Raw genomic sequence first — 15,321 nt, forward strand, 5'->3', positions numbered from 1 at the left:
CCCCTTTTCTCTCTCTGTGTGTCCGTGTGTGCTTGTGCCCCTCAGGTCCCCCCCTGCGTTGTTCGTCCGCCTCCTCCACCCCCCCCGAGCAGTCCCCCTCCCCTATCCCCTCGCCGCCGGCCAATGAGGGCCCGGGGCGGTTGCTGGGCAACGGCGCGGCCCAGCCGGCCGCGGACTCTGACTCTGAGGAAGAGTTTGTGCCTAATTCATTCTTAGTTAAAAGTGGCTCTGGAAACCTCTGTGTTGCCGCCAACGGTGAGTGACTCTTTCTATCTCTCTCTCTATATATACCTACTTTTCTTGCTGGTCTGACGGCCGTGCGTGGGGATGGGGATCACCTCGGGGTGCGGATGTGCCGTTTTGGGAATATTGTTAATAAAATAAAATTAAAAAAAAAGGAAATGGGAGGGGGATAAAAGGCAGGGGAAAAAAAATCACCTCATAAAGGTTGAAAAGTGCAGTTTGTGCTGGGTGGCTGCGGTGAGGGACGAGCCACCCGCTGCTGTACCTGCGCAGAGCTCGGAGGCTTCACCTGAGCTGCAGGTTGGAGCCTCTTGAGCTTTTTGAGGGGGGGTTTGGTTCTTTTTTTGGTTCTTTTTTTAACTCCTGGCTGACAAACTCACTCTGTGAGAGCGGCAGTTTGCAGCTGGGGGGCTGCTGGGGCGCAGGGCGCCGCTGTCACCAACCTGTCACCTGAGGGATGGCAAAGGGAATGCCCAAAACTCCAAGAGTTCCCTCGCGTGTTGTGACAGTGGCGGCAGCACCGTGTGCTCAACCTCAGAGGCCAGAGGAGGGTGTCAGTGCTCACATCTCCCTCCGAAGGGCTGGGAGATGCTTTTGGAGTAAGTATTTGAGGCAGCAGCACAACTCCGTGGTTTTGGGATGCTCTGAGACTACCCAGTTGGGTTCTCAGCCCTGCCCGATGGACCGTGCCGCTCAAACACATTTTGAGACGAGGAGCGAGGTTCGGGGCGCTCGGCCGCAAAGACAATGAGTCATAAACCGAGAGGTAACGCTTGTTGGCAAAGAACTGTGAAATTTCATCAAGGCTGGTGTAACCTGATGAAGTGCAGATTACAGTGGTGGAATAGCAGTGGCCACTCAGGCCGCTGCCATCCGGCTTGAGTGATAATTGCTCGCAGGTCTGATTTATGGCTAAGGAGAAGGCATTCAAAGGTATCTTGAAAGAGAGAAAGAAGGGTGAGAGAGAGGTTTATTGCAGCTGGCAACAGCTTAACTCCATTTATGTTAAGTTTCTAAGAAAGTTTCCTAGTATGCTGTTATCTCTAAGTAAGGAGAGAAAGTTTGACATTTAATTTGTCCCCCCATCCCCTTCCCAGCTTCCCTCTTTTCTTTTGTTTCATTTGTTATGGTAAAAACAAACTTTCCCTTCAGGGATTTTCAAAGGAGAAGGTTATCTCCTCTGAATTGTCATCCTAAGGAGAGCAGGGGGAAATACAGTGTCGTATTCATTCAGGAAACTGCTTAAAATTCATATCCTCTGTTCAGCTTCCCCCCTCCCTTCCCACCCTGTAATACACACACATGCATTGGACTCCTTGCAGTCGCAGTACATTGAAATCTGAAATCATGTAAATGAAACTCTATTGGAAATAAAGCCAAGCTCACACTCAACCTCACGTTTTCAACATCAAATGTATGTACTTTCTCTTTGCTCGTTTAGGGAATATATATGAACACACACACGCACACTCTCCAGGTAAAAAGAGGGAAGAAAGAGAAAGCAAGTGAGATTAAAGACCTTAATCTCTTCTTTTGCTAATTAGCTGAACAACAGAAAAAGCATTGTTCAGAGTCCACAGTGGGTTGACGACTTTATTGTATTATTGATGTGCTGGTTAGTTAGACTTTAGGCTTTTCAGCTGCCTGGTTATTTATCCTCTCTTTTTCTCTGTGCTTTTTGCATCGGCTTGTAGACATACTACATTCCCTGAGGCCGCCTTTGTGTGTAGGATTCAGCAGGTTGGTAATAAATCTGTCCCGCACAAAGACGGGGCGTCCGGGGTCTCATTTGGGTGCTTATTCGAGTTGTTTGGTAATCAGAAGTGCAGGTAATGCCAGCACACTGGTGACCTGTTAGGCTCAGCTCAGCATCACTCTGCTATCAGGAGCAAAACAAAGGTGACTTACTATGCCAACTATCACCCCATAATCTGCGAGTTCACATGAATAAGAAGCACTGACCATATGAGCCCATCATGTCTAAAACCCAGAGACTCTTCTGACCTTGTAAATGGATTTAATTGCTTTAGTTCTTTAACATTTGGTTTCTATGAGGCTTAGTCAGCTTAAACTTTAAATGACAAAGGCAGGTCTTTCTGTTCCTGAAATGGTGAAAATTAGTAAAAGCTTATTTTGGTTAGGACTGAGTTTAATACAGTTAGAGCACTCATTCTTGGAGAATAGTAGCTGTCTTAACAGCAGGACAGCCTGAGAATGCTGTCCAAAGGATTTGTGTTGCACTTTTTAATTGATTGTGGCTAGGTTTTCTTTCCACAGCTGTGTAAACTCAGCCTTAGAGAAGTCAATCCAAAGTAAGTAACACCCAGGGAGCAGCAGCGCTGTTACAAATCCCCATGTAAATTGCAAATATAATGCACATGGAACTTAAGAAACATGCTACTTTTTGAAGATACAGTAGGCTATTCTTTCTCTGAGTTCCTTTCATTCCAGAAAGGTACTAATGTCCATAATATTAGTCCTACACTTCCAGGAAAATATCCAAGTAAACTTTCAAATAAAGGCTGGGACAAACTAATAAGTAGATAATTATGTAGGCATCTTTTAGGGATTTTAATTTTGTATTGGATGTATTACAAGCCATTGTTTAGTTTTTTATACTTACAAGGTAAAAGTAATTTAGAACATTTTAAAGCCCTGTTTTTATTGTATGTATACAGTCAACAGGTACTTAATTTTAAGGAAAAAATAACTTTTTGGAATTGGACCTTTTTGATTTTGTTTTTATACAGGTTAACTCCAGAAGATTTTTTTATTTTCCATAAAATTACCCAAAGTAACTAAGATGTGACAATATCCGTTTCACAGAATCATAGAATAGGTTGAGTTGGAAGGGACCTTCAAAGCTCATCCAGTGCCACCCCTGCCATGAGCAGGGACATCTTCACCAGCTCAGGTTGCTCAGAGCCCCATCCAGCCTGGCCTGGGATGTCTCCAGGGATGGTTCATCCACCACCTCTCTGGCCAACCTGGGCCAGGCTCCCACCACCCTCAGTGTAAAACATTTCTTCCTCATGTTTGGTCTGAATCTCTCTCCTTTAGTTTAAAACCATCACCCCTTGTCCTATCGCAACAGGTCTTGCTAAAAAGTCTGTCCCCATCTTTCTTAGAAGCCCCTTTAAGTATTGAAAAGCCACACAGAGCCTTCCCTTCTCCAGGCTAAGCAACCTCAACTCGCAAACAGCTCAGACTGTTTCCTTTGAGAAACCCTAAAATTTCCTGATTTGAGGATTTCAGCACTATTTGAAAAGTAGGCTGCTTTGGGGTATCGTGGTGGACGTTCAGAAACACTAATTAGTTCTTCAGGTTTCTCATCAGTCTGTATATGTAGTAGGTATATATGTATATGACAGATGAGAAGCCAAAACTATCTGAACGCATCAAATCTTTAATCTGAATATTTTAAGAAGCAACAAATGGCATGCTGACTCAGCACATCAGTCCGCATTGGTTCTGATAGTGGTTTGGGAGGAGAAGCATGGGACGGTGGGATTGTCAGGGGATGCTGATGGGCTGGGAAAAGATGAGTGCCAAGCAAGGAGAGGAATGTAAAGGTTGGTGATTGGCTTGTAGGCAGCAGCTCTCTTCCATTTGAACCAGTAAATAACGTGAAAAATTAATTAAAAAAAAAAAATAGAGTGTTTTCAGGGAATGGTGTTTAGGAAAAGCACATCAGCCTGACCATTGCTGTCCACGTCCCTCAGCTGTGGCACTGGGGTCATTAGCAGGTACATCTCTGCTTAGCACAGCTGTGAGGTAGGGAAATGGCTGTTATCCCCTAGCAGGGGCTGATGTGCAGAGTGACAAAGAACAGATTTTGAAAAATAGATGAAATCTGCGGAAAGCTGACATGTAAATTCCTCGGAGAACGCTGACCGTGTTGCCTCATAGGCAAAGCCAAAGTGCTTGACTTCTTCCAGCTCTTTCATCGGTGATCAGGCATTCCATATGAAATGTGCTTTTGTCATTTTGGGGGGTCTGGTGTGTTTCTCGAAGATGTATCGAGCAGACAGGAAGGCTGGATGTAGACATTTGAAACAATCTCTGCAGATGGGAGCCACAAAATCCAAAATCACTGCTCATTTTGAGCATTTTAATATTCTCAGACACAATTTCAGAGACATGGGCATGGACTTTATTTAGTTCTTGCAGAAGTAAGGATACATCAGAAATTTGTAAGAATATCTAAAACTGACGGTCTGGTCCTAAAAATTACTTCACTTAGGTGACACTGGAGGCACCGTCTGCTAAAGTCTGTCTAGGAAGGAACTAATACATTTTCGAGTCTTGTCACCCACTTCTGAATACATGCACCCTGATTTCTTTGGCTTCTCCCTCAAATACATCCCTATTCCAACAACTCTTGTGTCTCCCCACTGAACCAGCCCTATTCCTTTGCTACTACTAAGGGCATTTATTCTCCAAAAAAGCAGCAGCGGAGGGTCACGCTGCCAGTCACCCAAAGTGACATTGCTGCTGGAGAGACACAGACGGGAGGTACCCGTGATTCACTGTGTTATTTATTAGACTTTGAATTCCTCGAGGGGTGCTCGGCGTTGTGTGAAGCATGGACAATGCAGCCCGCACCTCAGGCACAGATTTGCCTTGTCAGTGGAGGGGAGGAGAAAAACATCCTCAGTACGTACATAAATATGCCAGGGTCAGATCCTAGGAGACGAGTGCGACTTCCAGAGAATTCTTGATTTCAGTGGCAAACACACCAAATCAGGACCCAAAACTCACAATGTGATGCTTCTATTAATACTTAGTGGGATCTACATGAGTGAACCACTTGGCCAACAAAATCAGTGTCCAGGGAATTAATGCAGATTGGTGTCCTGTCTTTGCCACTTTTTCTTTGTTTAGAGTGCTGGACGATTTGAAGCAGCAGGTTTCCCTAAGATCTTAGTCGCAGTTCTAACTGAATTGGACCAGTCTAGGCTTCCTAAACCTAAAGAATGTGTCCTATTTTCTGTTGAGGATTTTTTTTTAATCTTTAATGACCAGCCTTTTGCTCTTGAAGACAATCATCATTTATAATTTACCTCCCTTTTCTATCCTTCAGAACTTTCTACCGTTTTGTTAAATTATTTGCCCTAGGTTTATGAAGATAAATCCTTCACAAAAAGGCTGATGCAGAAACTGCTGTTTACAGCCTGGTGTGACCAGCAGAAAGGGTGAACTTGGCATCAGCCTCCTTTGCATCAGGCATCTCATCTTCATCATCATCTTCTCGTCTTCAGGTCCCGCTTCAGCCTCTGACTTGTCCTTTCAGAGCCCCACTTGAGCACAGGGTGAGGTGTTTACAACACTGGAATGGAAGAGAAAGTCAGAGGGAAATCAAACTGCAGCGGGGAGCCCGAAAGGCGCAGAATATTAAAGCATTTCAAAGAAAGAATGGTATCATGTAAGGCTGCTTACAAGTGGAGAATTTTCCGGGATCTGACTGAGGAGAGCAAAAGAACCTTTGATAATGTAATCTTAATAATTGATATTTTGCTCATCTAATAATTAATAATAAATCCCAATTAAATTCAATTTTCTTTTATGTAAGGGGTTTTTCTTTTTCTTTCCAAAAAGGCTTGTGGACAGAGGGTCTATTATCTTGCTGCATTTTGTCCTTACACAGTGCTTTCTGTTGCTTCTTTCTTTACTATTCGAGTGTGTTAAATAAGAATAACAATGTCTGCATCTTTTATCTGAGATTTGCAGAGTCCATTAGCAGTCAGTGTCACTCATAATAGTAATTCATAATTACAGAAGGGAAACTGAGGAATAGGAAGAAACAGCCAATCATTTTTCAAGTGTCTTTTAAAAAATTAAAGATGTTATTTGAATTGTTGTGTTCCATATTAAAACTTTATGAACAGCCTTCCGCCGCCCCCCAACATTTCAGAAGTTCAGGAAAACACATATTAAGGAGAGGAAAGGTTTAAAAATATGTTAATTTAGCAACAGTTTTAAAATATTCTTTAATAAAAGCCACTTTTTAAAAACAGTGGCAACTGAAAAAAATATAGTAATAGAGGTGCTTGGAAAAAAATATTTTGAAAACCATTTTTCCATAATTTTTCACTGTATTTATCCTCTAATTTGGGAACAAGTTTAGAGTTCAACCTGAGAAACTCTGACCTAAATTCCTCCCTTTTAATTTTAGTCAGAAAACTAAACATATTAATCGTAAGCTTTCAGTTTAGTTAGAGAGGCATTTCAGGCCATCAGGATCTGGATCATCCCGAGGAGATTCGCCTTTTTCCACTCATTGTGGAAATTGCTGTGGCTGACTATGGATCCATAGGAGCCTGAGATGTTTGTTAGGAACCTCAATCTGGTCATTTTGGCTTGATTTTCAGCATTGTCATTACTTGAACTCGCTGAAACCATCCAAAAATGTACTGGCATATTTGAAGATTTGCCCTCAAATCATTCTTCCAAATTTAGCTCTATTTTAAAGGTGGCAACAAGGTTCAGGTTTTGAATTCCCGAGCATCAGCCATTGCCTCTTAGAAAATCAAGTACGAAGTTGTACACTGGCAGAGGTGAGGAGGATCGGATCAGGAATTATTCCTGCTCCCGTTCACTTGGCGGTGGAGCCGTCCAGTTCAGTTTTAGTTCCTCTCATTTCACTCTTCCTACCAGCAGGAAAGGTCGGAAAGATTTCAGTGCGCAAGCAGCAGATCTTTTGGAAGACATGAAGCTCTAAAAGTACTGTCACTTAAGCTCTTACCCCGTGATTTCACTTTGCATCCTGAGAGTATTTGTTTAACCTGGCAGTTGTTTGGCTTCAGGATGAGCCAAAGGTGAGAAGCAAATCATTTGCCACAGGACTAGATTCTTATCGTCGATATCGGTGGGAGGCATTTGGATTGGATTCCTAGCGTAACGAGGGTCAAATCCTGACCCAGCTAAAATCCTTTTGGCTCAAACCAGGGGAGGTTTGGTCAGGAGTGGATAATATTAATACACAGAAAGTCGGGTGGTTTTTTTTTTGCAAAGAATAAATATCCTGAAGAGAACAAAGCAAAGTTCTGATTGTCACATTCGGTGAAGGGCAGCAATGAAATGAGTCACCTTTCCAGGCCAGTAGGGAACACACTGAATCATTTAAAGCAGATTTATAGCTTTTTAGCTGTGATAAAACCGTATCAGTGTGTATATGAATTTACATAGGAGTAGGTGTTTTTTCTTTCCTTTTTTTCCTTTCTTTTAATGCAAGCCACATTGGAAAGTGTGCACAAAGGAGTCTCACTCTGAGGAAAGACAACTGGAACAAATTATATGCATTCAGACTTGTTAAACTGAATTGGCAGCAGAAATATTCCTGGTAACCTGAGCATTACAGCAGCATTGGTATAGTTAAGGTTATGTCAGCATTTCCATTAGAAACCCCTACTTTCAGAAGTTTATATTTGCAGTAAAAATTCACTGTGGGTTGAAGCTTGACAAGCTGTGCAAGGTCTTATGTGAGATGGAGTTTTTTTACCTTTTTCTTTACAAAATTGGGCAGAAAAATCTTTTTGAAGAGTCAGGCTACAAGAGCACAAACAAAAATAGCAGCATTTTGGCTTTGATCCTTTTCCATGTTAAAAAACCCCGTTTCTTTCTTTAAAGTGTAACTATCAAATGTGCAACAAAATCTTGCTCTGAAGAAGGAATTAATCATTACACTATTAAAGGAAATGAAACATTAATTTATGGCCCATTAGATGCTTTTTCACTGCAGGACTGCCAGCGTTTCGCTCTACCTCAGGTTATACCGGGAGATTTGTGACTAACATGAAACAAAGCCCCCAAAAGAGCAGATTCTGTGTGGAAAAAATCCTTCTGGGCGGCTTTAGAAGAACAAAACATTGAAGGCAGAGTTGTCCAGAGACTGGGGCAAGAACGGGGAATTCAGCCTTCTGGTTTCTACCATAGGCTTCTCAGCTAAAAAACTAAACCTCATTTTTCTCAGTTTTAAATGGAAGATGGATATAGCAAGCCATTAGCTTCAGTATTCTTCCGAACTATTTCCTTATCTTGATTATATTGCTGGAGCTGCCCATGTTTTACACTATTGTGAACAAGTAGACAGAAGGGACTCACAGCTCCAGACTTGCAGACATCAGGTTTCAGAGAGGAAGTTTATCTTCTAAATCTTTTCAGATTTCTGGGTGCACAGGACTGAACTTGTTCTTTCTGGTTATGTCTCATCATTTGCACCCATAGTAAGTTTGCAGATGACACCAAATTTGGAGGAAGTGTTGATCTGCTGGAGGGCAGGATGGCTATAGAGAGGGATCTGGACCCGCTGGATTGTTGAGCTGAGGCCAATTGTCTGAGGTTCAACAAGGCCAAGTGCCGGGTCCTACACTTGGGTCACACCAACCCCAGGCAGCACTACAGGCTCGGGGAAGAGCGGCTGGAAAGTGTCCAGTGGAAAAGGACCTGGGGGTGTTGGTGCCAGCGGCTGAACATGAGCCAGTGTGTGCCCAGGTGGCCAAGAGGCCACCAGCATCCTGGCTGGTACCAACACTGGTGAGGCCAGCAGGACTAGAGAAGCGATTGTGCCACTGTATTTGGCACTGGTAAGACCCCACCTTGAATCCTGCGGTCAGTTTTGGGCCCCTCATCATAAGAAGGACATTGAAAAGCTAGAGAGTGCAGAGGAGGTGACAAGGCTGGTGAGGGGCCTGGAGCACAAGTGTGATGAGGAGCGGCTGAGGGAACTGGGCTGTTCAGCCTGGAGAACAGGAGCTGAGGGGAGACCTTATTGCTGCCTACAACTACCTGAGAGGAGGTTGTAGCATGGAGGGTGTTGGTCTCTTCTCCCAAGTAGCAAGTGATAGGACGAGAGGAAATGGCCTCAAGTTGCACCAGGGGAGGTTTAGATTGGATATTAGGAAAAAATTCTTCCCAGAAAGTGTTGTTGGACATTGGAACAGGCTGCCCAGGGCAGTGGTGGAGTCACCATCCCTGGAGGGGTTTAAAAGGCGTTTAGATGAGGGTCTTAGGGACATGGTTTAGTGCTAGAGTTAGGTTATGGTTGGACTCGATGGTCCTGAAGGTCTCTTCCAACCGAAATGATTCTATGATTCTGTGATCTCTGATGATGTCTGTAAGGCTGAGGGTCTTGTAGGAGGCTGTGTGTGCTCCGAGCTCCTGCAGGGTTTTGTATCTTCTGCACTTTGAAAGGTCATAGCTGAGGTTCATCAGAACTTTTTCCATTCACCAGATAAAAGCTGGTGTGGAAGTGCAAACTATTATAAAATATAGGAAGGAAGTCTGATGCTCGTGTTCTCGTGGCTGTGTTGTGTTATTACTGTGAAATGGATCTCTCAGCTGGGAATGAGCTCAAACTTCAGGAAGGCTTGTTCCATTAGCTGTTTTCAAGCCATATGTCTCCATTTTAAAACGAGGACCTGGAGGCTTCGAACTTTATTTATAAGCTGAAATTTGCTGGCCACTGTGAACCAGTGATTAATTCGTAAGGGAGAAGATGCCAGAAGTCTCGCTCTGACCTGTATGTTCTTTCAAACTACACATCCAATAACTGCATACCCTCAGAAGATGTCTCCCCTCGCTTCCTCCTCCATCGTTTCTGTGCATTGCATTATTCACTGTGTTTATTGTAACACGCTATTAATCTCAACCACAGCTTTCAAACCATCATGTGACCCCAACAAATTCTTCAACTACAGCAGCGACTGCTTTGGGTATTCTGCGTGGAAGCTTTAAGGGAAAGGATCGGGTTAAAACGTCTGAGGCTCAGAGGAAAAAGCACCTTCTGTGGATACAGTGCGAGCTTTCTGAAAAATGCTATTTGGAACATGACACGAGGGGGTAGCGCAGCTTCTTGCTGTGTGTCTATGAACCACGGTGTGTCCTTTGAAGTTACTTCCCTTGTGTACCTGGGCGCAAAGCAGGAGGGTGGTTTTGTTCAAGAGAGGGCGATCCTCACCCATGTGTCTAACAGCAGGACCAAGCCCTCAGTGCCCGCACTTGGTAGTAAAGCTGATGTGATAGACAGTTATGGCACAGAAGAAGCCTTTGATGTTGGAGGGATTTATGAAAGACTGTCACAGTTCCTTCAGAGTCAATTGGGTTAAGCCTTTGAGGGCTGCAAGCACCAGTATACACACCCCATGTAAGAATTCATTTTGCTGGTAGTTTGGAAAGCGCCAGCATTTGAAGGGTTAAAAATTATTTTTGTTTTTACTTTCCTGCCATGGAAATTAAGACAAAAACCCCAAATACAGATGGACTTGCTGGTATAGTGATGATTAAGGGAGTGCAGCATCTCCCATGTGAGGAAAGGCTGAGGGAGCTCGGGCTCTGGAGCTTGGAGAAGAGGAGACTGAGGGGTGACCTCATTAATGTTTATAAATATATAAAGGGTGAGTGTCAGGAGGATGGAGCCAGGCTCTTCTCGGGGACAACCAATGATAGGACAAGGAACAATGGGTACAAACTGGAACACAAAAGGTTCCACTTAAATTTGAGAAGAAACTTCTTCATGGTGAGGGTGGCAGAGCCTGGCCCAGGCTGCCCAGGGGGGTTGTGGAATCTCCTTCTCTGCAGACATTCCAACCCGCCTGGACACCTTCCTATGTAACCTCATCTGGGTGTTCCTGCTCCATGGGAGGATTGCACTGGATGAGCTTTCTAGGGCCCTTCACTGTTGTCATTTCTTGTCTGCCTTATCTGTCCTAACAAAAGATGCCCTGACAGGACAGTAAATTGCCAGCAATTTTTATCTGTTATCTTAACATATATTGCTCCTTTCTGGATTATCTGAGTCTTGTTTGGTCCTGTTTGACCAATCTGGTTCTTAGGGACATGATTTAGTTCTTGTTAGGTTAGGTTATGGTTGGACTCGATGATGCTGAGCGTCTCGTCCAACCAAAATGATTCTACGATTCTATGGTTTTTCTGTTATGTTGAATTTCTGAAGGTTTTCAGAGTTCTTTTAGGTGTCCCGCCAGTTTAGTTTCTTAATCTCAGTGCATTTCATTTTCTTTCTGTCTAAATAACCCCTGTATTGTAGCGACAAAAATCTGCATCACAGAATTATTGAGGTTAAGCAGGTTAGAATTTCAGCATTTTGGACACCTCGGGGTAATTGGCGTTTGATAAGTACAACATGCTTCAAATAGGGAAAAGCTTTCTATAACTGTAAGTGCCCATATTTCTTTCCAGTGTTTGAGGGGGAAGGGGTGTTGTGGTCAGTAAGATGAGGGTCTCTGTCATCAGATGCACTATTCAAAATCAGCCATCTGTGACAGCTTAGGAATTGAACTCCAGGTTCTCCCACATGAGGGGAGGGTTGAGCTTTTGTGACCTGTTTCAGAAAAATTAAAGTAGCGACACATGTCTCATTAGCGTGACAGCTGCGGGAGTGGGCTCGGGATATAATAAAGCGCTGCGAGACCTTGGAGTGTAAAAGCTCACGAGTGTAAAATCGATGCTTTTGATACATTACGTGGTAATGGAAGAAGCACAGCACAGAAGTGGTATGGGATGATTTAGTTATAGCTATAAATCCAGCGGCAGCATCATGGCAACGTGACAGTACACGGCATTTCATAAGGAGCGTGGCATAAAGATTCAGGCATTAGTCAAGTCTGGTGTTGAGGCACGTGGGGGTGGGGGTGGCATTGCAGATATAAATGACAGAGTGGTTCATCCTGGCAAACACACTGAGCTGGTAAAATAAGGGCACTTTGTAATAAATGAGCACTTTAGGCAGCGGTGCCGATATTTGGATTCTACACAGGTATTTCTGTTATAAAATTGTTGTGGTGAAATGAAAATCAGCATGGATTACTCTGGGTTAAATCTAATGCTTACACACTGACCCCTTCCTTGCCTTACCCATCCTGGCCAAATGTAGAGATTTTGTGAAAATTCTCCAGAGTCACATTTCAACACTAAAACTATTACCACTTGATGATGGCTTGTGCTATGTTTTAATGTAAACCAACTCTTTTCCTTGATACTCAGTTTAAATAAATCCTGCCCAAAGCACCTTAAACAACTCATCTCCTTCAAACTGAACGGCTCCTTGAGACTATTGCAAGGATTTCCATTCTACCTCAAGCCTCATTTAGACATCTTATTTTTAAATTCATTCTTCCATTTAAATTACTGTCATTATTGCTGCCCTTCTTTGCATTGCAGGTGTTTTTTCTACACCTCTTTAATAGTGTAGGACAACTGAGGTTGGTGTAGCTTCACATATGCAATGAGTACCCAAAGAAAGAGAGATCAGCTGAGAATGACATTGCTTCTTGCCATTAACATTTAATTGATTAGGAAAAATATCATTAGGTTTGCTAGAGATGAGTAGCAAGTCAGAGGAGACAAAGGAGATTTTAGTGTTTTTGTAGAATGAGTTACAGAAACCCTTAGTCTTGCTGCCCGTAACTTTTCTGATAGACCAGTGAAACTTGAAACAAGAGGTCGTCTCAAAGGGTAATAGCTTCCAGGCAAAATGTGCTGCAGTCTACCAGACCACCCATCCTTTCTTTATCAATGAGGTCAAAATAATAGCGATGCTTGACACTTTTACACAGATGGGTAAAATCTATCGTGTCACCAGTAGATCTTTCCAGAAACCTAACCCATGTAACTGTTTTTAATGGCAGAAGGAGTTATATTGTGCCTTTCCTGTGTATATCTCTAAGCAATTAGGAAACAGTAGGTCTCCTGGTACCTCTTTGAATCAGGTAAGTGTGATTATCTCAATTTTACAGAGGTCACAAGTGACTAACTCAAGGTCACCCAGGCATTCTGCAATACCATCACAGCACAGGATTCATCTCCCCTTATTCTGCCCTTCCTGTAACAACCAGTATACGATGTTCTTTCCCCAAAGCTACACAGAGACGCCTAACACAATTGAGCACTTCCATGCAATTGATTTCTGACAGTCTGTGAGCTGCTTTCTAGACCTGATTTCACCTGCTGAAAATGGTTTAGTAGAATCAGGAGTTTTCCCCCAGTTTACAGGCAACCACAATGTTCGTGCATGGGATTCACATAAAATACACCGATATGGAGATAGACATCGAAGTACTACATCTATCTAGATCTGCATGAACTATGCTACTTGCTAACTGAATGAGAAATTAATTTTAAACCTAGTTGTGAAATTTGCAAAGGCACCTTAACTACCTATTTGAAAACTGCGTTTAATTTTCAGTCACGTGAATTTCTGAACAGGGAATTTAGGCTTGAGCTGAATGTTGTGGTAGCTTCTATTTAAAACAGTTTGCTTTGTCTTCCATTTCTTCTCCGTAGAAACTCTTGAGCAGTTTATATCCATGTCTGTCCATGCCAGAAGTTCCTTCAATCCATCTTGGAATAAAACACAAACAGTTCTCTGGCTGAACCGTGGGTTGGTTGCTGTCACGTGGAAAGCTGACTAAAGCCCTTTAATTTATGAAATGCTACGTAGCCCTCAAAAGATTGCCTAAATATTTTACTGCATGTCACTTTTTGTTGGAAACCAGAACCCGTATTTGCTGTGCAGTACATTAAGAAGAACCTCTTCAAATTACTTCAGCTTCGAAATGGGAGTTTGTATGTGCCAACTTTTATCTGACAACTTCAAACATGTCTCAGGGCTCTTGCATCTTTTGGACTATTTGTCTCCATCTTGGTTTAGTGTAATATTTATGTGCAGGATTTAGAGGTGGTCTTAAAGCTTTCTTTTCTATTTCTTTCTCCCAAATTGTTCTTTGCAGGGCATTAGAAAGGGGTAGTATTTAAGGTCTCTTTAAAGAATGTGGATGATTTCATCTGCTCAGATGCTAAGAGAGTAGAATGTTTGCATGCTACAATGATTGATAAATTATTGTGTGCAAGAGGCAATCATAACATTTGAAGTTTTACACAATTAATTCCCTTGGAAGTTTTTCAGCACAGTGGCCATGGAAAGCTTATTTCAGATAGACCGAGGAACTGAAAAGAAAGAGAAAGGATCCTTAGAGATCGCCTTAAGTGCCTTGTGTGGCAGCAGGATAATCCCTGAATGCACCTGTGCAGCGGAAACACAAGGTGTGGACTAGTTTTGTATTTAATCTGTCACTCCAGCATTCCTCCCATGATTTTGATACTGAACAATGCGTTTGTTTGTTTTGAGTCTGGTGCCTGAGGTGGAATTTTAATGGTGTGAAAAATGAGGGGAGGGAAGAGAAAATAATAACTCGAGCGCCAAAACACAGCCCGCGATACAATTCCTCCAACTTTGCATTCTCAAGCAGCTCCTCGATCCATCCCTTATCCCAGTAAAGTGGAATTTTGCTGTTTGGTAGTGTTTTTCTGCCAGAGGGCAAAGCCTTAAATGCTTAGTCCCGCAGTTTTAATCCATCCATCTAGCCCTTGCACTTACTGAACTATAGTTCCTCTTGTATTACAACCTTCCTTGTGTTTTCTGTTTTGCACCACGAGAGTCCAAAGTCTTGCAGTAGATTACTGGATGTCTATAAAAACCATGAGTTCTGTAATTTCAAGAAGATTCTTGTCGGCTCTCAGAGCGCTTCATATAAAAGGTGGGAAGTGAGAGGAAGGGAAAGAGATTATAAGGATCTGTCTGTGATTTCTGTCACCGCTGCACATTTTGGAGGAAATGGCTCACCTGGATGATGTACTTATTGCAAAAGCCAAACTTCTGGCAGAAAAAAAAAAGCGCATTAAATTCCAACCTGAAAACATGAAAGAGAGGAGGAAGAAGAGGGTAGAAAAAGACCTAAAAGCATTGAAGAAAGCTTTGTTTCAAATATATTTGAGTTTCAGACTGGCCTGGTGTACTTCCCGTGGTGTCAGAGTGCTGTAAATTGGAAGCGCTCGGGTTGGAAACAGGTCTGAAGCGCTGATTTCTGAGCCCAGAGTTCCACTTACAGCCTGAACGGTTTATTCAGCTTTCTGGATGGGAGCCAAAGGAACCGACCGCCCTGGGAGCTGAAACCTGTGCCAGCCAGCCCAAGAATAACATTGCTTTGACCGAAATGGCAACTGTTTGTTTGTTCTTCCAGCAAAAGGAGAGGGGGGAAAAAAGCAGCTTTTAGTGCTGGTGGT

General features: G+C 42.9%; 1 protein-coding gene across 3 annotated transcripts in view; it reads left to right on the forward strand.

Moving 5' to 3' along the window:
* TENM4 (teneurin transmembrane protein 4) overlaps positions 1-15,321 on the forward strand; it is a gene marked incomplete at both ends in the record, with an annotated part of 380,135 nt that overhangs the window by 91,927 nt on the left and 272,887 nt on the right. For 2 of the 3 annotated variants that reach the window (XM_080355605.1, XM_080355606.1), the window contains one exon: positions 46-255. The exons of the other annotated variant lie outside the window; for it this stretch is intronic. In XM_080355605.1, the coding sequence (XP_080211731.1) occupies positions 46-255 (210 nt within the window). The remainder of the gene's footprint in view (positions 1-45; positions 256-15,321) is intronic. 3 annotated transcript variants of the gene reach the window in all.

This window comes from Nesoenas mayeri (genome assembly GCF_963082525.1).
Source record: "Nesoenas mayeri genome assembly, chromosome: 1".
NCBI classification, from domain to species: Eukaryota; Metazoa; Chordata; class Aves; order Columbiformes; family Columbidae; genus Nesoenas; species Nesoenas mayeri.